Source organism: Scyliorhinus torazame, chromosome 3, assembly GCF_047496885.1.
Source record: "Scyliorhinus torazame isolate Kashiwa2021f chromosome 3, sScyTor2.1, whole genome shotgun sequence".
Classification (NCBI taxonomy): Eukaryota; Metazoa; Chordata; class Chondrichthyes; order Carcharhiniformes; family Scyliorhinidae; genus Scyliorhinus; species Scyliorhinus torazame.
The window spans coordinates 224,266,901-224,290,405 of NC_092709.1; the positions used below are offsets into that span (position 1 = coordinate 224,266,901).

At 47.0% G+C, this 23,505-nt stretch overlaps 1 protein-coding gene across 1 annotated transcript in view; it reads right to left on the bottom strand.

The window, feature by feature from the left end:
* Window positions 1-1,094: 1,094 nt before the first annotated feature.
* Window positions 1,095-23,505, bottom strand: part of cwc27 (CWC27 spliceosome associated cyclophilin) — a 296,815-nt gene continuing 274,404 nt past the window's right edge. Inside the window, exons 13-14 of the mRNA XM_072496934.1 lie at window positions 22,260-22,363; window positions 1,095-1,415 (exon numbers count right to left, since the gene is read on the bottom strand). Coding sequence (XP_072353035.1) covers window positions 1,253-1,415; window positions 22,260-22,363 — 267 coding nt within the window. The 3' untranslated portion in view covers window positions 1,095-1,252. The remainder of the gene's footprint in view (window positions 1,416-22,259; window positions 22,364-23,505) is intronic.

The following is a 23,505-nucleotide window of genomic DNA, read 5'->3' on the forward strand; positions in this document are numbered from 1 at the left end:
TGTCTTGTGGGATAGAGGGAGGCTTCACCTCCTGGCTGGAGAGCTACAGAAGCCCTGTATTGACTCCTTTGGGAAGGCTCATCAAATCAAGTGCTGAACAGACACTTAATCCTGGCTGCCGCTGGCCACTTAAGTGCCCCGAGCAGAAATCCTGCCCTCCCTCCACTCTGCCTGAGAGCTGTTGGCCAACCCGAGGCTAGCAGCTGCCTATTTCGGCAGCATCAGCAGGAGCTTTGGCATCTGCCTGCAATTCACCCAGGGAGAGGCTTTGAACCATTGAAGGATCCAGGTCACAGGTGAGTGAGGGTGGGAGGGAGTATTGTGAACTGGGGTTGTGCGAGAGGTGGAAAGGGTCAGAAGGAAATGCATGGTGGCTCTTTGTAGGCCTCCCCCTTCTGATGCCAGATCCCTCAATCAGGCACTGAGTGCCTTTGAATGTGGGACCCACTGGGGCCCTGCAAGCAAATACAACAGGACATGCTTTTCCAGCTCTGTGCATGGCCAGCCCGCTGCTGGTTGAATACTAGCGGTGGTGCCAGAAGGCCCCGTTTCAGTAGTCAAAGACAGCGGGCCAAAAAGGCCATCAATGAGGCTTCCCACCCCAGACTTAATTTGGGCTTCCCCTACTTCCAAACTTGGCTATGGAAAGGAATTAAATTCCACTACTTGTATGGCCTGTCATTCTACAATGTCAAGATATGTGTGCTCTGTGTTAGCTAGTTGGCTGGTTCGTGATGCTGAGCGATGACAACAACACGGGTCGAATTCCTGAGGTTATTAATAAAGGCCCTGCCTCTCACCCGAGATGTGGTGACCCTCAAGTTAAACCACATTAGTCAGCTCTCAACGGGGACAGCAGCCTCTGGGAAAGTGGAAACATTTACATTTGCTCTGTATATAGTATTTTTTCGGATCCTACCAATCGAGGGTTTACTCCAATGGCATGTGAAAGATGATGAATGAAAAACAAAACTGTGACCACGTATAGAGTATCCCTGCAGTTATGTTACTTGGCCTTACAAAGATCGACAAGCTGTAAATTATGAAGAGGAATAAAATATTCTGCAATAGGAACTGCAGAAGAACAGCAAAACTGCTACAGTAAAATTTATTTTCAATTTTGAAGAAAATCATTAGAAAATGTATACAGACTGCATCAAGCTGCCTATGTACTTGCAGACATCACCTAGTACCATATGACTAGGACAGAACTTAATTTACATGCAACTTCTATTTACGGAGGAGTGGGACTTCATCTTCTCTCTTTCTTCTCTTTCATGATCTTTTTACTTTCCTCCCTCCTTCTTTTGTTCACTGGATTCCGGGGATCATGTATTTCGAAAGTGTCTTCATCCTGAATGTTTGCATCTTTTACTTTTCTTGTTTGCTCCTCAAACTGGAGGACATGCGACAACCTAGATGAGAAAGAAATTAGACAAACATGATGTAAGCATATAAAATTCACCTAAGTGATCACTTGCATCTAATAAACTTAATGCAGTAGCACATTGAAATAGAAGAGTAGATTTAACGATCTATGATTATTTTAATATACAACATTAAATACTCTACTAAACAAAACTTCAAGAGAACACTGACATGGGTCAGACTCCAGAAGTTTTAAACATATCAGCTTGCATTCATATTTTATTTATGCTCAAAAGAAAGTTTCAATACATGTAACCCGGTGGATAGTTCTAAATTTATGTACGTCAAATGTGCTTTAAAACAAAATAAAACATGTGTGCAAAAAAAGAGATGTTCCAAATACAGAACTGAATGCCCAGTTAGCACGCCCTAAAATTATGCCAAAAGTAAACTAAAAATATATTCATTTGGATTCCCTGTAAATAGAGACCAGATGATTTTTCTCAGGGGGACAGATTAATCATAAAACAAATCTTAGAATAGAATCATAGAATCCCTACAGTGCAGAAGAAGGCCATACGGCCCATCGAGTCTGCACTGATCCTCCAAAAGAGCTCCCTACCTAGGCCCAATCCCCCACCCTATCCCCATAACCCCGCTTAACCTTTGGACCATAAGGGGTAATTTAGCGTGGCCAATCCACCTTACCTACACATCTTTCGGACCGTGGGAGGATACCGGAGCACCCAGAGGATACCCACACAGACACGTGCAAATTCCACACAGCCACCTGAAGTTGGAATCAAACACGGTATCTAGCGCTGTGAGGCAGCAGTGCGAACCGCTGTGCCAGCATGCCACCCCAGTTAAGGGTCGCACGCTAGCACAGTGGTTAGCACTCCTCCTTCACAGCAGCAGGGACCCGGCTTGGGTCACTGTCTGCGCGGAGTCTGCATGTTCTCCCCGTCCCTGCGTGGGTTTCCTCCGGGTGCTCCGGTTTCCTCCCACAAGTCCCAAAATACGTGCTTGTTAGGTGAATTGGACATTCTGAATTCTCAGTGTTCCCGAACAGGTGCTCGAGTGTGGCGACGAGGGGGTTTTCACAGTAACTTCATTGCAGTGTTAATATAAACCGACTTGTGACATTAATAAAGATAAAGGTTATGATTGGTAAATAGCTCCACTGCCTTATGGATACCCTTGGAGAGTTGAAGGCTAAGGGAGTAATCCCTGGCGCACTGATATCTCAATATGTAATCTTTCCGGAAACTCGTGAGTGCATCGCCAACACCATCCAGGACAAAACAGCCCGCTAACTGCCACCTAACCACCACTTTCAACATCCATTCACAGCATCAACACACAATGGCAACACTACCATCTACAAGATGCACTGCAGCAACTCACCAAGGCTCCCTCGACAGCACCTTCCAAACCCACAACTTCCACCGCCTGGAAGGACAAGGTCAGCAGGTGCATGGATATACCAGCATCTATCTGCAAGTTCCCCTCCAAGGTACACACCATCCTGACTTGGAACTAGGGCAGCACGGTAGCATTGTGGATAGCACAAATGCTTCACAGCTCCAGGGTCCCAGGTTCGATTCCGGCTTGGGTCACTGTCTGTGCGGAGTATGCACATCCTCCCAGTGTGTGCGTGGGTTTCCTCTGGGTGCTCCGGTTTCCTCCCACAGTCCAAAGATGTACGGGTTAGGTGGATTGGCCATGCTAAATTGCCCATAGTGTCCAAAATTGCCCTTAGTGTAGGGTGGGGTTACTGGGTTATGGGGATAGGGTGGAGCTGTGGACCTTGGGTAGGGTGCTCTTTCCAAGAGCCGGTGCAGACTCGATGGGCCGAATGGCCTCCTTCTGCACTGTAAATTCTATGTAAATTCTATATCACTGCACTGTCACTGGGTCAAAATCTGTAACTCCCTCCCTCGTAGCACAGTGTGTGTACCGACACCCCATGGACCGCAACGGTTCAAGGCGGTTCACGCCAACCTTCTCTTTTTTTCCGCCATTTTTTAAATTCTCCTCCTTTTTCATATTTTCTCCCACATTTACATCCATCAACAATAAACAATAATCAGCAAGATATGTCAATCCCCATAATAACAACGATCCCATCTACCCATCAACCCCCAAACCGCATGTTTACATAAACAAATGGCAAAAAGGAATCAGGGATTACCCGTAGTCACCCTTAATCTTACACAGCTCTCCCCCACCCCCCACCGCAGGTCTCCAGCTCCTCCTGTCCACTGCCTCTTGTAAAACTCCTCCTCCCAACCTCGGTTCCTTCCCCCCAACTTTCCACTCCGGCTAGACCACTCGGACCCTGTTCTGCCAGGCTCCGATGGCCGCAGCCCCTCCCCCCACCTCACTCCCGTTCACTGGCCAGTTTAAACCGGCCAGCGTGGAGGCCCCCGCCCGGGTCCCTTTCCCACTTGCCCGGCCCTAGGAAAGCCCAAAGATCCCCTTTTAGCACACAAACCCCACATATCCACCTACACCCCAAAGAACTCTCATTTCGAGTGAAAGTCCCATCCCTTCCCTTGTCCAAATATATACCACATTGGCTCCTTTAATCTCTACGCCCGCGCGCAGTGATACAAAAAAGAAGAAAATACAGTCATGAGGTTACATCGGCACGTGGCCATTCCTCAATTTGTCAGTTCTGCCACAGTCCTTCTGCTTTCGCAAACTCCTCCGTTGCTTCCGCAGTTCCAAAAATAAAAGTCCCTGAGCTTGTAAGTCACCCTCAGCTTTGCTGGATATACAATGCCGCACCGCACCTTGCTAATGTACAGTGCCCTCTTCACCCGGTTGAAGGCAGCTCGCCTCCTTGCCAGCTCCACCGTAAAGTCCTGGTATACACGTATACCAGCTCCAGCCCACTGCACCACCCGCTTCTGCTTGGCCCAGCTCAGGACCTTCTCCTTCACCTTGTACCTACGGGAGCACAGAGTCACTGCCCTTGGCGGCTCACTCGCCTTTGGTATAGGCCTCCACGACCGATGAGCCCGATCCAGTTCATATCGGGAGGGATCCTCCCCCTCCCCCAATAATTTTGCCAGCATCGTGGCAAAGTACTCAGTCGGCTTCGGTCCTTCAACTCCTTCGGGTAGCCCCACAATCCTCAAATTCTGTCGCCTGGATCTGTTTTCCAGGTCTTCCATTTTTCCTCGCAGATCCTTGTTAGTATCCATCACCTTCCGCATCTCTTTCCCCATCGAGGCAAGTTGATCACCGTGCTGCAATAACGTCTCCTCCACTTCCTTCAGCGCCTCCCCTTGCTCTCGCACCTCCGCCACTGCGCTCGCCACCTCCGTCCTCACCGGGGAAACCGCCTCCTCCACCAGCACACTCAAAACCTCCCTCATCTCTTCCTCACCGTCTCCATGCATTTCGCAATCTGCGCCAACTGCTTTTCAAATTCCGCAGCCATCACCGTAGTTATTTCTTCAGCCGTAAGCAGTGGGGCCTTCCCTGGTGTTCCAGCCTCCATTTTTCCTGGTGACCCCGCGGTGACCTTTCCACTCCCCGACGGACCTCCAGCTGGTTTTTTTCCGGCCGTTTTCTTGCTCACCCTCAACATTTTTCTTTGTTCTTTTTTTCCTCCTGTGTCTCCACTGTGCCTCCTCCGTGCCTTCTCCCTTCTTCTGCCGCCTCCGCGGACCCTGGGACCGGGCTTAAAGCCCCGAAAATGCCATTGCCGACCGGGAGCCCTCCATTGTGCCCACGCCAACCTTCTCAAGGACAATTAGGGATGGGCAATTAGGGTTGGCCTGGCAAGAGACAACTATAACCTGTGAAATAATATATTTTAAAAAAAACTCCTCTAATCAAGCCAGTGCCAAAATTAGTGCCTTGCATTCCTTTAGACTCAACCGGGGAGCTTGAGAGCGGGATCCTGATGATTTGGACAGTGCTGAGGCTTGCACATGGAGAGGACACTCCAGTTTTGCTGCAAATTGTTAACACAACATGGGGCACAGCAGTTATGAGTGATAAGCCCAACTTGATTGGTGTAGAGAACGGGTGCTACAGGTTTTCTCAAATGGTGACAGGGGCCAATGTGTCTGACTGGTCAAACACCGTCCATCCCAACTCAGGAACCCCTGACCAGTAAGGTGCTGACCTGCCATGCTCCATCAGCTTCAATGGCTGCTTGGCGCTGAGATTCTCTGCTCAGCAGGGGGATGAAATTTATTGCACCAGGAAAACAAATAAAGAAAGGAGATGCCAACTCCTTGATTGGCAAGCTAGAATGTCAGGACCATGTGCAGGGACTGACAGATGACTTTCAGCTGGTTAATAATATGTGCAAGACAGCTGTGATTGAGATGGTACTGAAAAGGTTGAACACCGACATAGCACCCTTACAACAGACAAGGCTCGCTGAGAGTAGATCACTGAAAGAAAAAATATTACACGCACATCTGGCAAAGGAAGAGTATAGAGAAATGCATGAACAGGGTGTAAGTTTAATTGGATAGCTCTTGCTGTGCTCAATGATAGAACCCTCTACAAATGGTTCAGATTGTGTTCTCTGATCATACCTCAGGCTATACCGCCTGAACTCATCAAGGAAAGGAAACCAGCACTCCTGCAGCATATGCACAAACGTCTCTGTCTCCTGGAGGGAGGGTGCAATGCCCCAGGATATGTGTGATGCAAATATTGTCACCCCATAAAATAACCAGGCCGACTGCAGCAATGGCAACAATAATAGAAGGATCTCCCTGCTGAGCATTGTGGGAAAATATTGACTCATGTTGCCCTTGTCACACTGCAGATCTTGGCTAAACGCATATACTCCAAGTCCCAGTGTAGTTTCAGAACTGGGAGATCCCAATCAGCATGATCTTCTGAGTCCGACAGCTGAAAAGGAAATGCTGTGAACAAAGGAGACCACTATATACTGCCTTCATCGATCTCACCAAAGCAATGACCATGTCTATTTCAGCTGCTAGTGAAAGTTGGTTGCCCGTCAAAGCTGTTCAATGTGATCTCTTTCCCTAACAATTGGTCAGTTTTGATACGGAAACATCAGAATGCTTTGAGATCTGCAATGGAGTCAAACAGGGCTGTGTTCTGGCACCAACATGGTTTGGTATATTCTCCTTTTTGTTGCTGTCATTTGCCTTCACGCCATCTGCAGACTTGCTTGCTTGCCTGAGGTCCAAGACAAAGGTGTATAACCCTTCATCAGAGATTTGCTCCATGCTGAATATTCACTATGTACTAATATTCCATACCGTGGAACACCTTCAGCGGCGAATGGACAGACTCTCTCGTGCCTGTGTACAGTTTGGTCTGACATTTATCATACAAGACAATACTTCATGATCCAGGATGTTGCAGTACTCCCATATTTCGGCACTGACAATGTGAACCTGGAAGTTGTTGACAGCTTTGCATATTTAAGGTACACAATCACCAGAAATTTGTCACTCGATACAGAAATCAGCATAGACATCACACAAGCTGCATGTGTTGCGTCTAAACGGAGTAAGAGAATTTGGAACAACAGCAACCTGACTGAGAACACTGCAATTCAACTACACTGCATCCTCAGCAGTGGTGAGACCTGGACAACATATGCTAGGCAGGGGGAAAGGCTGAACAGTTTCACCTTTGCTGTCTCAGACATAACTTTGGCATCTCTTGGCAGGACAAGGTCACTAACTTAAAGGTAGTGAAGGGCACAAAATACATCAGCATACTTATTGGTAAGCTAAAAATGTTTCTGCTGGCTCGGCCACATTCACTGGATGGATGACGGTTCGTCTACATAAAGACTTTTTGTATGGTGAATTAGCCATGGAGTTATGAGCTTCTGGGCAGAGGAGGAGAAGGTGCCAAGGAGACGCCACATCAGGCCTCGTGTATACCTGGATCATGGCGCACCTGGCACTGTGGGAGTATGGGGAAGGACACCCGCTCCCGGTGGGCGTCAAGATGATGGTGGCCCTGACCTTTTACACGACGGGGTCAAAGAACAAAGAACAGTACAGCACAGGAACAGGCCCTCAGCCCTCCAAGCCTGAGCCGATCACGTATCCTATCTAGACCAACTGCCTGTAACCTTCTATACCCTGTCTGTTCATGTGCGTATCTTGATAAGTCTTCAAGGTCACTAACGTATCTGCCTCAACCACCTCATTTGGCAGTACATTCCAGGCCACCACCACCCTCTGTGTAAAAAACTTACCCCTCATATCTCCACTGAACCTTTCCCCCCTCACCTTGAACTTGTGCCCCATTATAATTGTCATTTCTGCCCTGGGGAAGAGCCTCCAACTGTTCACCCTATCTCTACCCCTAATAATTTTATAAACTTCTATCAGGTCACCCCTCAGCCTCCGTCTCTCTAGGGAGAACAATTTCAGTTTATTCAACCTCTCCTCATAGCTAATACCCTCCCATACCAGGCTACATCCTGGTAAACCTTTTCTGTACTCTCTCCAAAGCCTCCTCGTCCTTCTGGTGGTGAGGTGACCAGAATTGGACACAGTATTCCAAACGTGGCCTAACCAACGTTCTATATAATTGTAACATAATTTTCGAGCTTTTATACTCAATACCCCGTCCTATGAAAGCAAGCATGCCATATGCTTTCTTCACCACCATTTCCACCTGTGCTGCCACTTTTAAGGATCTGTGGACCTGCACGCCCAGATCTCTCTGTGTCTCTATGTTCCTGATGGTTCTGCCATTTATTTTGTAGCTCCCCACCTGAATTGGATCTACCAAAATGTATCACCTTGCATTTGTCTGGGTTAAATTCCATCTGCCATTTCTCCACCCAATTTTGCAGTCTATCTATATCTTGTTGTATTCTCTGACAATCTTCATCACTATCCGTAACTTCTGCAATCTTAGTATCATCCGCAAACTTGCTAATCAGACCCGCTACGTTTTCTACCAAGTAATTTATATATATTACAAAGAGCAGAGGTCCCAGAACTGATCCCTGCGGAATACTACTCGTTACAGACCTCCATTCTGAAAAACACCCTTCCACTGCTATTCTCTGTCTTCTATGGCCAAGCCAGTTTTGGATCCATCCAGCTAGTTCACCCCTGACCTAATATGATCTAATCTTTTGCACCAGCCTGCCATGAGAGACCTTATCAAATGCTTTACTAAAGTCCATGTAGACAACATGCACAGCCCTTCCCTCATCAATCATTTTTGTTACCTCCTCAAAACATTCAATCAAATTAGTGAGACATGGCCTCCCTCGTACAAAACCATGCTGTCTGTCGCTAATAAATATGCACTTCCAAATATGCATAGATCCTATGTCTGAGAACCTTTTCCAACAATTTCACTATCACTAACGTCAAGCTCACTGACCTGTAATTACCTGGATTATCCTTGCAACGCTTCTTAAATAACGGTACAACATCGGCTATCCTCCAATCCTCTGGGATCTCACCTGTGGCCAATGAGGACACAAAGATTTCTGTCAGAGGCCCAGCGATTTCATCTCTTGCCTCCCTCAGTAATCTGGGATAGATGCCATCTAGCCCCAGGGATTTGACTACATTAATGTTTTTTAACACACCTAACACTTCCTCCCTCGTAATAACGACCTCCCTCTGAGACACCACCAATCAATATGTCCCTCTCCTTTGTGAATACCGATGCAAAATACTCATTAAGGACCTCACCTACTTCCTCTGGTTCTATGCATAATTTCCCTCCTTTTTCCTTGAGTGGCCAACTCTTTCTCTAGCTACCCTCTTGTTTCTAATATATGTATAAAATGCCATGGGATTCTCCTTAAACCTGTCTGCCAAGGACATTTCATGACCCCTTTTTGCCATCCTAACTCCCTGCTTGAGCTCTTTTCTACTTCCCTTGTATTCTTCAAATGCTTTATCTGTTTTTAGTTGCTGTACCTCACATATGCATTTTTCTTCTTTTTGACAATATTCACAATTTCTCTGGTCAGCCACGGTTCCTGAATCCTGCTTTTCCTGTCCTTTTTTACCAACACATGCCTGTCCTGCACTCCCATCAACTGCTCCTTAAAAGACTCCCACATGCCAAATGTAGATTTACCTTCAAACAGCCCCTCCCAAACAACAGCCTCCAAATCCTGCCTAATCTGGTTGTAGTTAGCCTTCCCTCAATTTAGCACCTTAACCCTGGGACAACACTCGTCCTTTTCCATGAGTATCCGAAAGCTTACGGAATTGTGGTCACTGTTCGCCACATGTTCCCCCACTACAACGTTGATGACCTGGACGGGCTCATCCCCTAGTACTAGGTCCTCTCTAGTCGGACTATCCACATACTGTTCCAAAAAACCTTCTTGGACACACTTAACAAATTCCTCACCATCCAGACCCCTATGCACGTCCCTCTAAGAGCACCTGCAGATGACAAGCCGAAAAGGAGTCCACTCAATGAACGTGCAGCTGATATGTGACTATCAGCTGCGCATCATACACGTCTGCGCCTGATACCTGGGCAGTGTGCATGATGCCTTCATACAGGCATACTTGAAGATTCCCAACATGTTTAAGACGCACCCCCAGCTGGGGGGTTTGCTCCTGGGACACAGGGGTTATCCGCTGAGGTTGTGGCTGATGACACCTATCCGGAGGTCACAGACCAACACTGAGAACCGCTACAACAAAGCCCATGCAGCAACCAGGAGCATGATCGAGCAGTGGTTTGACCTCCTCAAGATGTGGTTCAGGTGCCTGGCCTGCTCTGGAGGGGTCCTCCAGTATGATGCTGACAGGGTTGCCCACATTGTGGCGGCCTGCTGTGTCCTCCATACCATTGCGCAGCAGAGGGGTGATGTGCTGGAGGAGGCACCCCAGGCCTCGTCTGACGAGGAGGATGCAGGGGAGGGGGAGGATGGGCAGGACATGGAGCCCAGGCAGGCAAGGGAGGCCCTGAGGTCTGCCTGGTTCCTGCCACCCCAGCCTGAGTCTTGGTACCTGCATCCAGGCAGTGATCCATGCCACATTGGGAAACTGAAAGCCGACTGCAAAATCTCAGGCTCCCTCCTTAACAAAGCTCTTAATGAGCTTCGAGTAAAATATTGCAGATGCTGGAAATCTGAAATAAAAACAGAAAATGCTGGAAATACTCAGCTTGTCTGACAGGAACAGAGTTAACAAACTGATGAAATGTCATGACTTTAAGCACTGGGCAGGAATTTCTGGCCCCACCTCAGGGCTCGTCATTGTTAACCAGCGGGACCAGAAGATCCTACCAGTGGGAAGGGCCAGACAATCTCGGTCATTGGGCGTGGGTGAGTTGAGTGGTTAGGTACACAGGGATTTAATCAAGTGGGAGTATAGTCGGTTGCCTGTCAACTTCCAGCCTCCACCCCAACTAAGTCCATGCCTTCTCATCTCACCACCAATTGAGGCCCTTAAGTGCGCATTCATTTCCTCATCCTGCAGTGACAGGCTCTCCAAGGGCATATCATGGTAAGCAACCTTGTTGCTTGTGGGATCCCAAGGGGGGGGGGGGTGTCCCTTATTCATTGGCACTTGGTGTCTGGTGTAGGGCTGGTATCGGGAGAGGGGGGCGGTGGCTGAGAACCACCCCCATGCTCCCTCCTTCAGGGCCTCCATTACAAATTACCTGTGGCCTGGGATCCTGTGATGAAACTGGGCCTTGGATGGGTGTTGAACCAACAGTGGCCACAGCCTCTCCAACGCTGCAGCTGCTCAATAGAGCTGCAAGCCTCTGATTGGCTGGTAGTTCTTGGGGGGGATGGGAGAGGGATTTCCCCACCACTTTCTTGGTCCTCGAGAAAACCTGTTTCTGTCCATTTTAGTGGTACGTGCCTAAAAGGGGCAACACGGAGTTCATTCCTGGTCTCCAGCCTGGAACGAAACTCCTGCCACTTTCATTAAATCCAGCCTGTTAACTCTGATTCTCTCTCCACAGATGTGAGATATGTTGAGTATTTCCAGCATTCTGTTTTAAATTTCTTGATGAGCTAAAATGCTGTCTGCCTTGTGGCGTGGACGGCCTTTACATGCCCTGAGCCAGTGATAACTATAGGGTCATAAAGCCTATATAATATTTGAGCCCAGTCCGCCTCTGTCCCTCACATCAACGGGGCTCAATAGTTGTCCAGAGACAATCCTCGAGGTGGGTAGCAGGAGCTGGGAAAATTCCCGGCTTTGCAAACCTACCACATGAAAAATCGGCTCTGGGGGCGAAATCTTCAGTGCCAGGAGGCCGGAATGGGATCAAGGCGGGCCCGTAAATACATTGGAGGCAAAGGGTTTTCATGACTCAGTCCCTACATAGAGGGCCAACCAGGAAGTCACTCACTGTGACAGTAAGGGAGTTGTGAAGTGGTCGTCATTGCGTTTTTATGCCTGCATAGGTTTTTAATGTTGGCCAACAGGTTATTTCTGCTGCAAGAAATGGCACATGAAAGCCTTCTGTTGGAAACTTTTAGATGCTCAAGTCTGCGAATTGCAAATGTGCAAGCAGTGTCCCACAGCTGACATTCACTGTTTGAAAAGATCCACCATCTCCAGCCATGCAGATGTCAGATTCTTTGCAGCTACAGCAGGTCACAACAGTGTACAGCAAGTGAAATGCACCTCAGGGGCTGGTATCAAGCCCCCGCATGCAGATCCTTCATGCCCAGCCATGTGCTATTTCATCTGTCACATTTATAAGTATGGGCACCTAAAGTGTCTCCCCATAACTGTGACATCAGTACACTGTCCTTGCAGGTATGTATGACTTGGCAGAGGGTATTCCAGTGGATTCCTATAAGCTCCAGACCAGACTATGGCATTTTGGGGTGCTCGCACAGAAACACCGGGAGCAATTCAATGGGACAAAAACAGAATCCCGTTTTGGGCGCGTTTAGTGGGGTGTTTCTAGGCGTCTGTAGCGCCGAGAAACATCACGCCATTGAACGGGACTTTGCCGTTTCCTTTTGGCCTCGGTGAGGAATGCCCTGCCGAGGTCGTCCTTATCTCATTTCCTCGACTCATGGATCGGGACGCCATTTTTAAATGCCGCTCTGATCTTTCAACCCCCTCATTGCCCCCATTGCGGCCTCCAGACTTCCGCCCCCCACTGCACCCCTCTTAGGGGGTCATCCTCGCTCCACTCTTAAAGGCAAGGCATCCCTAGGCCCGATCCCTGGCACGGGCACCCTGGCTCATTTAAATATGTATGTTACTCTGGATCTTGCCCAGTGAGGGGGAGATCCAGATCGCAACGTAGCGCAAGGTTTCGTTAAATCTTGCGAGGTGTTTCGAGCATCGTGAATCTCAAGAGGTCTTTCACGAGATTCAATGGCCTTGTCGCGTCACCAAGCTGGGCGCGACAAGGCCGTTGAATTGTGCCCACAGTATGCTCAACCCATGAACAGACTCCCCAACAACATAAGTCTGTGCACTACTCAAGAAGGTTTCGGAAGGTGGTTACACATGGGCATTGAATAGTGTGGCATAAAGAGAGAATCTTGACTCATCCATGTGATGTATTAATTGTCTTGGCAGAACATAGGATTTAGGAGCAAGCCACTCAGCGCTTCTGGCCTGCTCGACCATTCAATAAGATCATGGTTGATCTGGTTGAATCTCAATTCCTCTTTGCCATGTGCTCCCCATAACACTTGTCTATCAAAAATCAGTCTAACTCTGCCTTGAATAAATTCTTAGACCCATCTTCCACTGCTTTCTTTTTTAAAAATAAATATTTTATTGAGGTATTTTTTGGTATTATAACAACAACACAATAAACAATGTACATGAAACTATAAACATAGTGCAAAAGCCATCTCCCTCCCTTACAGGTCCCACCTTTATTAACCCCCTAAGCTAAACTAACCCCCGACATGGTTCGCTGGTCCTCCCGCACATTTTGCACACCTGTCTTCCACCCCAAAGAATCTGCTCATCGGGGTCACTGTCATGTGAGCCCGGTGAACGACCTTAAATTGTATCAGGCTGAGCCTGGCACATGTTGCGGACGCGTTGTCTCTACTCAACGCGTATGTCCACAGACCATCCTCTATCTCTCCTCCCAGCTCCTCCTCCCACTTGCGCTTCAGCCTCTCCGCCTGCGTCTCCTCTGACCCCATAAATTCCTTGTAAATGTCCGAGAATCTCCCTTCTCCTACCCACCCTCTGGAAACAGTGTCCTGAATCCCCCTTAGCGGTAGGAGCGGGAAGGTTGGTACCTGTTTACTTAGGAAGTCCCGCACCTGCAGATACCTGAATTTGTTTCCTCTCGCCAACCCAAACTTCTCCTCCAGCGCCCTCAGAATGGGAAAGCTCCCCTCTGTAAACATATTCCCCATCCTCCCAATCCCTGCTCTCCGCCATATCCGGAACCCCCCATCCATACTTCCCGGGGCAAACCGGTGATTATTACAGATTGGGGACCAGACCGATGCTCCCTCTGCTCCCACATATCTCCTCCATTGCCCCCAGACTCTCAGGGCCGCCACCACCACGGGGCTGGTGGAGTACTGTGCCGGTGGGAATGGCAGAATCACAGTTACCAATGCCCCCAAACTGGTGCCCTTGCATGAAGCCGCCTCCAGACGCTCCCATGTCGACCCCTCCCCCACCACCCACTTCCTGATCATGGCTATATTCGCCACCTAGTAATAGTTTGTAAAATATGGCAGCTCCAGCCCGCCCTCTCCCCGACTCCGCTCAAGCATTACCTTCCTTACCCGCAGGGTCTTGCCCGCCCAAACGAAGCCAGAGATCACTTTGTTGACCCGTTTAAAAAAGGACCGCGGAATAAAGATGGGGAGACATTGAAACACGAACAGGAATCTCGGGAGGACCGTCATCTTCATCGTCTGCACCCACCCAGCTAATGACAACGGGAGCGCGTCCCATCTCCAAAAATTGTCCTTCATTTGGTCTACTAGCCAGGCCAGATTTAATTTATGCAGCCGGTCCCATTCCCGCGCCATTTGAATGCCGAGGTACCTAAAGCTTCCCCCTATTAATCTAAACGGCAGCTCCCCCAATCACCTCTCCTGTCCCCTCGCCTGGACCGCAAACATCTCACTTTTCCCCATATTTAGCTTGTACCCCGAAAACCGCCCAAATTCCCCTAGAATTCTCATGATTTCTTCCATCCCCTCTAATGGGTCCAATACATACAGAAGCATAGATAGATAGAGACTCTGTGCTCCACCAGCCCCTCCCCCCCTTCCTCCTCCCTCCCCGGACCAACCCCTGGAGGACCTTAGATCAATTGCCAATGGCTCTATAGTGATCGCGAACAACAGTGGGGAGAGGGGGCATCCTTGTCTCGTCCCCCGGTGCAGTCTAAAATAGTCCGATGTTGTCCTATTCGTCCGTACACTTGCCACAGGAGCCTGATACAGCAACCTGACCCAGTCAATAAAGCCCCCCCCAAATCCGAACCGTCCCAGTACCTCCCACAGATAATCCCATTCTACCCGAGCAAAAGCCTTTTCTGCATCCATTGCGATCACCACCTCCACCTCCCTACCTTCCGGGGGCATCACGATCACATTTAACAGCCTTCTTACATTGGCCACCAACTGCCTCCCTTAACAAACCCCGTCTGGTCCTCCCCAATAACGTCCGGAACACAATCCTCAATCCTGGAGGACAAAATTTGGCCAGCAGTTTGGCGTCTACATTCAACAGGGATATCGGCCTGTAGGACCCACACAGCTCTGGGTTCTTGTCCCACTTCAGAATCAGTGCAATCGTGGCCTGTGACATCGTCGGGGGCAGCACCCCTCTTTCCCTTGCCTCATTGAACATCCTCATCAACACCGGCCCCAATATTCCAGAGAACGTTTTATAAAACTCCACTGGGTATGTCCGGCCCCGGGCCTTTACCCGCCTGCATGGCCTTCAGACCCTCCACTATCCCAACCCGATCGGGGCCCCCAGCCCTTTGGGAAATTCAGCCCCCCCAAGAAGTGCCTCATCCTCTCGGCCCCTTAGGGGGTTCCGACCTATACAGCCTACTGTAGAAATTACTAAACGCCTTATTCACCCCTGCTGAATCTCCAACCAGATTCCCATCTCCGTCATTTACTTTCCCTATCTCCCTGACTGCCTCCGTCATTCTAAGCTGCTGTGCAAGCATCCTGTTGGCCTTCTCTCCATACACATAGATCGCCCCCCCCTCGCCTTTCTCAGCTGCTCCACTGTGGTTAACAAGCCGAACTCCGCCTGTTGCCTCCGCCGTTCCCTTAAAAGCCCTGCCTCTGGGGTCTCCGCATACTTCATATCGATCTATAGTATCTCCTTTACCAGTCGGTCCGTCTCTGCCCTGTCCACCATCTCCCTATGGGCCCGTATCGAGATCAGCTCCCCTCTGACCACCGCCTTCAGTGTTTCCCAGACCATCGCTGCTGAAATTTCCCCCGTGTCGTTGGCCTGCAGGTAGTTCTGAATACATTTCCTCAGCTGCTCGCACACCCCTTCGTCAGCCAAAAGTCCCACCTCTAACCTCCAGTGCGGGCGCTGGTTACTGTCTTTGCTAACCTGCAGGTCAACCCAGCGCGGAGCATGGTCTAAGATTGTGATCGCCGAGTACCCCATGTCCACCACCCGTGCCAGTAAGGCCCTGCTCAAAATCAAGAAATCGATCCGGGAGTACACTTTATGCACGTGTAAGTAGAAGGAGAACTCCTTCACCCTCGGCTGCCCAAATCTCCATGGACGCCCCCCCCCTCCCCCGCCCCAACCCCACCCTGCTCCATGAACCCTTTTAGTTCCTTTGCCATTGCTGGCACACTGCCCATTTTTGAGATTGACCGGTCCAAGCCAGGGTCAATAACTGTGTTGAAGTCCCCTCCCATGACCAACCTGTGCGAGTCTAGGTCCGGTATCTTCCCCAGCATCCTCGTTATAAACTCCACATCATCCCAATTTGGCGCATACACATTTATTAATACCACTTACACCCCCTCCAGTTTCCCACTGACCATAATGTACCGACCTCCCACGTCCGAGACTATTCTACCTGCCTTAAACACCACCCGCTTATTGATCAGGATCGCGGCCCCTCTAGTCTTTGAATCCAGTCCCGAGTGAAAGACCTGACTGACCCAGCCTTTCCTCAATCTAATCTGGTCAGTTACTCTAAGGTGCGTCACCTGCAACATTATCACGTGCGCCTTCAGTCCCCTAAGATGCGCGAACACACGTGCCCTCTTGGCAGGTCCATTTAACCCTCGAACATTCCAGGTGATCAGCCTAGTTGGGGGGCTCATTGCCCCCCCCTCTTCACCGATCAGCCATCCCCTTTTTTGGCCCACCTCCAGCCCATGCTCCGCACCTCCACAGGACCGCCCCCAGATAGCCTCCACCCCCAACCTCCTCTCTGACCCTTGGCCCAAGTCCCTCCCTCGTCAGCAGAATATTTTTACCCCCCGAGTAACAACATTCTGTAACCCAACCCCTTTGATAAACTGAACATATGCACACCCCCCACTGCGCTTCCGTGAGCTAGCCTGCCCAGCTAGCTTGGTGGCCCCCATCCCTGACGCTGGATAGTCTTCCACCCATTGTTCCCCCCCCCCCCCATGCCCCCGCTCATACAAACATGGTCCAACATCAAACAATCCCCACACAATTGCCTGACAGAAAAACACCAAAATCTAAACAAGCACACCTCCATCCCCCAACAATGCAAATGAAAATCTTAACTCACTCAGCTCTGCCACTGGTCCCAAATCAATACAGAAGGCATTACAAACAGCTTCCACAAAACGAAAAACGAGAAACCTCTTTTTAAAGAACAGAGAAACAAAACGAAAAAAAAACCATGAACGTTGCAGCAAAGTTCAAAAGTTCTCAGTCCACCACCAGGCTTTTCCTTTTCGCGAAGTCCAGCGCGTCCTCAGGCGACTCGAAATAAAAGTGCTGTTCCTCGTACATGACCCAGAGGCGGGCCGGATACAACAGTCCAAACTTCACCTTTTTCTAAAAAAGGATCGACCTAATCTGGTTGAAGTCTGCTCTTCTTCTGGCCACCTCCACACTCAGGTCTTGGTAGACCCACAGGATACTATTGTCCCATTTACAGCTCCGTGTCTGCTTGGCCCACGATAGAATGTGCTCCTTATCCAAGTACCTGTGGAATCTCACCACCATTGCCCTCGGCGGGGGGGGGGGGGTCTCCCGTTCACGGCTTCCTCGCGAGTGCTCTGTGAGCCCTGTCCACCTCCAAGGGTCAGGAGAATGCCCCATCCCCCAGCAGCTTCTCAAAACATATCTGCGATGTATGCCCCGGCGTCCGCTCCTTCGGACCCCTCCGGGAGCCCAACGATTAATCAAGTTCTGCCGGCGGTACCTATTCTCTAGGTCCTCTACCTTCCCCAGGAGCTTCTTCTGCTGGTCTCTCAGCATCCGCACCTCCAATTCCACTGCAGTTTGATGTTCCTCCTGCTCAGCCAGCGCCTTCTCCACCTTCTGGATCGTCTGATCTTGGGCGTCCAATCTAAGCTCCAGCCGCTCAATCAACTTTATAAAAAAAAAAAAAAAATCGGGTCCAAGCAGTCCCGTTTCTGCTTAGCAAAGCCTTCTTGAATAACTTGCATCAGTTGCTCTGTTGACTGCTGGTTCGACAAACCAGAGGTCCAGTCCTCCACCATGCTGTCTCCTGCTGCAGCTTCAGCCCAAGCCTTCTCTGTCTTTCTGCTTCTGCCTTTACGAGCACTTCTAGTTCTTCTTTCCATGCACCGATGTGGGAATTCAGTACACAATTGCCTCGGTCTTCAGTTTTACAGTTCAAGTCTGGTAGAAAATCGGGGGAAAAGGTCCAAAAGTCCGACCCGAGAGGGAGCCACCAAATGTGCGACTTACTCCTTCATAGCCGCCACCGGAAGTCGCCCTTCCACTGCTTTCTGGGGAAGAGCATTCCATATGCTGAAGAAATCTGAGAGAAAAATATTCTCTTCATCTCCATCTTAAACAGTCGACCTCTTAAGCTATGTCCCCTAGTTCTAGTCTCTCCCACAAATGGAAATATCCTCCTGGTATCCACCATCAAATCCCCTCAGAATCTTACACGTTTCAATAAGATCACCAATGAGTGTAGATCCAACCTATCCAATCTTTTTTCATAAGATAAGCCCCTCATTTGAAGAATGAATCCAGAGAACCTTCTCTGAACTGCTTCTAATGCCGTCCTATCTTTTTCAAATAAGGAGACTAAGTATTCCACAGTATATACACAGTATTCCACATGTGGTCTCAAAAAGGCCCTGCACAGCTGCAGTAAAACTTCCCAAACTTATACATCCCATTTGCCTTCTTAATCATTTGCTGTATCTGCATATGGACCTCTTGTGATTCATGAACCAGGACACCCAGATCAACAACTGGAGACTGGAAATCAAGAGATAACTGCTTCAGTTGACTACTCCAGCAACTGGTTATCATTGTGGTACTCAGAGTCATATCTATCAGCCAGCATTTTAAACACCTCCACCATCATTAGGGCTCATTAAGTGGTGGTAGGATCACATTATTTTACAAGTGAATGGTATTAGTTCATGAAATTTTGCAACACTGGCACTAAACTCAATTGAGTCGCATGGCATCAGAGCTAAGAAACCCTCTAGATTATCACCTACAATTTCTCTCAACTGGAGAATCAGTACACCTCCATATTGAACACCATTTGGAGGAAGCACTGAGGAAAGCATCAGTACATAATGTATTTTGGGTGGGCTAAATCCTGAAGGACATAGCTGGCAGGTTGGGCATGCATCAAGTTGTGAAGAGTGCAAAGGAATACTTGTACTTGTCAAGCTACTTGCTGCAAATGTTTCTCCATGGCAATACTGGCAGTAGCGATCACCAGACAGTGCTTAGAGTAGGCAAAGCTATGAATAGGTGCAGAGGCTCTCCTGATGTCTGCTATAACTTAACTTTGACACAAGAGACATGGAAATCTTGGAAAAAATGCATAAATTGTGTTCATGCCATTTCCTCCTCAGTCTCAAGTTTACAGTAAGGACACTTTCCAATGTATATTATTGGACTACCACCATGCAAAGTGGGAAAGATCGAAAGGCCAAAAATAAAAAAAGGTAGCAGATTTTTGGTCCTGAAAAGTAATGTTTCCTGGGGAATGAGTTAAATGTAAAACAAAAGGCAGAAAAAGCCACTGGTTCCAGTAAATTTCTTCCCTATTGTTTAACCAAATTGCATGTCAGACTGACATTAAATTAGAACTGAAACAAACATTTCAAAATTGAAGAAACATCACCTTTTATCAATATTGAAGAAAGCCGACATTTTTATTTCTGATATTGCAATATCAATTTTGAAATTATGAAACAATATAAACTGGATGGAATGAAAGATTACAAGACAGCTCATTTATTTTAATTTGTAATACTAGCACCAAAGATAAACAGCATCTAAATACAGCAGCAACAGCTTGGAAAGTAGTAGTCAAAATAAGAAAGTATCGAACAGAACACGTGAATCGTTATCATGCATTTTGTTTCATTATAGTGAAACCAAACTTTTGTAGCTGAATCTGCTCTTAAGACTACATAATAGTCAGGAGTGAAAGTATATGTATAGTAAGATTAGACAAAATCATTCACTATATAAACGAATGGCGGACTGCACAGCTGTTTGTCTAGACTACAGCCTCAATCTGGCTACTCAATGCTACTTATTATTTATACTGAGGGCACAAAAAAATCTAAATATACATGGGACTTTTATAAACAGCACTGAAAACATCAGTGTAATGCAAGTATAAAATACATAAATGATGTTAAAACATACAAACAGTGTGCAAAATATGTCAATTAAATTCAGACTGCTAGCCTTTTTGAAATTATGCATTTTCCAGAAAAATAATTGATGCTCATATCACACTACATTCTTTTCAGTGGAGGGTTAGGGGGTGGGATTGAAATCCAGGGTTGTAAGAGGTAAATTAACCATTAATCACATATTCAAGTGCCAAAAGAATTGAGACTTTATAGAAACTACTGGTGTGAGAAGGGCTTCTTGTTAGCCAAATACTTAGTAGAGAATATCTGTTTACCTTAAGATAGCAAAACAGTTCTAGTTGTTAAAAGGACAAGATTGCTTCCTGCTGGTATAACATAGAATGCACAATCTGATATCTAATAGTTTACATTTCTGGCCTGATGGTATTCTGAAAGCTGCACATGAATGCTTTATACTCTCCCAGTCTACATCATGACAACACAAAATCATAACTAAGTTTTATTTTAGCCTTCACACATGTGTAAACACTACATACACAAAAAAGCAAGTGTGTTTATTCTACTGCAATTTTAATACGATCATTTAATTTACTCGCAGCAAAAATAATTTTCAGCATTAACTGATCCAATAGAGTGGAGATGCACACCCTTTTGAAGGTTACTTTTAAATTTGCTTCCACCACCAGTGATTGAAAGGTTCTTTACTGAACATTCACAGCATGGATCAGGAATGTCATCACACTGTCCTTTTTAAAAATCCGTTCATGTGACGTGGGCGTCGCAGGTTGTGCCAGCATTTATTGCTCATCCCCAATTATTGCTCATTACCCTTGAGGGGGCAGTTAAAAGTAACCATGTTGCTGTGGGGCTGGAGTCACATGTAGGCCAGACCAGGTAAGGACGGCAGATTTTGAACCTCAAAGGACATTAGTGAACCAGATGGGTTTTTCCGACAATCGACAATGTTTCATGGTCATCATTAGACTTTTTAATTCCAGATATTTTATTGAGTTTAAATTCCATCACTTACAGTGGTGGGATTTGAACCCGGGTCCCCAGACATTATCCTAGGTTTCTGGATTACTAGTCCTGCGACAATACCACTGTGCCACCGCCTCCCCAGGCATCCAATCACATTCTGTGACACAGCACTAAACAATATATTACAACTTTGGGATTTCCATGCTGATCTGCGCATGTCCAATATCTTGAAGCTTATTTAAAAAAGTTAAAGATATCAAACTTAAAGCAAAAGCATATAATTGAGAAAGATGGGTGGCAGGTCAAAAGATTGAACAGAATTGGCAGGAAGACCAAAAAGGAAACTAAGATCGCAGAGCTCTGAGATGCAGCGAGATCTGGGTGTGCCAGTGCCTGAATCGCAAATTGTTAGTGTGCAGGTATAGCCAGTAGATAGGAAAGCTAAGAGAATGTTATCATTCATTGTGAGGGGAATTGAATACAAAAGTAGAAAGGTTATGCTTCAGTTGAAAAGGATGAGACTATATCTGGAGTACTGTGTACAGTATTGGTCTTCTTATTTAAGAAAATATGTAAATACAATTAAGAAAAGGTATGCTACACTAATATCTGGAATGAGAGGTTTGTCTTATGAGGAAAGGTTGGACAGGCCAGGTTTGTATCCGCTGGAGTCTAGAAGAGCAAGAGGCTACTTGATTGAAACATATAAGATACTGAGTGATTTTGACAGGGTGGAGGGTGATGTGAAAACGATGTTTTTTCATGTAGGGGAATTTAGAACTGGAGGCAGGATTTTCTGGCCCATCCCACTGCAGTGATCGTCCGGTCCTGCCGTATGTCAATGGACTTTTGGCTGGCCTGCCACATTCCCACAGCGGGTCCTGGCACAGTGAGGCCAGAAAATCTCAGCCTATAACTTCATTTTTTTTAAGGGCAGATTGTCAATAATAATAATAATCTTTATTCCTGTGAACAGTAGGCTTACATTTACACTGCAATGAAGTTACTGTGAAAATCTCCTAGCCGCCACTCTCCGGTGCCTGTTCGGGTACACGGAGGGAGAATTTAGAATGTTCAATTCACCTAACACACTTGTCTTTTCAGTTTAAAGTTAGATATTAATGCTTGATTAGTTAAGTAAAGATATAATGGATACTTTGTTGTTAATGGCACTCACCAGCCCTGATCATCTTCCCCTTCTGTTTGAACTGGTTCCTCCTCTGGAGTTTCTGAGATAGCCTTTGTTAGCTTTACTTTGAATCGATCAAGTAATGCCAAAGTCTGTTAACAGAAATCATTTGTAATTGGTTAACAAGAAATCGTGTCATAATTTAGGTATAAGATGTGAATTTGCTTTAGTATTTGGCTTTTCTGTAAAAAATCGGTAGTGCTGTCTTCCTTTCTTGAAAAGGCATTTTCTTTTATCTCCTGTTATCTACTATATTTTAGAAATACACGCAAGTGATTGGTTTATGTTGAATGCCCGTGGAAGAGAAAATTGAAGAACAAAGTTACATATTGTCCTTTCACTTCTCACATCTGAGTATGAATTCAGTATAGATTGATGTGACAAAGGTCTCCTCTCTGCTAGCTTTAAGAGTTGAACAGACTCAATCTGGTCCTGATGCCATCTGCACAAATCTGCTTGAACAAATGACTGCTGTGAGAAGTGGAATAATTCAGATGTTGAGCCCAAAGTATTTGCTGTGGCAGAAAAAATAAATGTTTTGCTACACCTGACCTAGGCATGCTCAGTGTTGATACTTGACAGCAAGGATGGGAAAACTGTACTAAATCTCAGTGACTTCTTTAACTTTGATGGAACACAAAATTCCTATCATCCAAATGAAAAAAACATTTTTTCAATAAAAACATTTATTGGTGCAATTTCAGATACTTTGGAGAATGTTGTCATATTCATGTACACACTTCATGGGGTAATTTTAATTCTGCATGGTGGGTGGAGGATTTAAAAAAAAAAAGGAAACCTGACTCCAACTTAGGCTGGTTGGAGGGATGTTGATCTACCCATTCTCAGAAGTCAGGTCAGTCAGTAAAACATTTTAAGGAAGTCGTGGGTCTCCACTTTAAATAATGCTTTATTTTTAACTTCTTCAAGACAAGTATCTTGGGGCTTGGGAAACCTGACAAATCATAATAATAATAATCTTTGTTAGTGTCACAAGTAGGCTTACATTAACACTGCAATGAAGTTACTGAGAAAATTCCCTAGTCGCCACAATACGGCCCATGTTAGGGTACACTGAGGGAGAATTCAGAATGTCAAATACACCTAACAAGCACGTCTTTCGGGACTTGTGGGAGGAAACCGGAGCACCTGGAGGAAACCCACGCAGACACGGGAAGAACGTGCAGACTTTGCACAGACAGTCACCCAAGCCGGGAATCGAACCCAGGTCTAT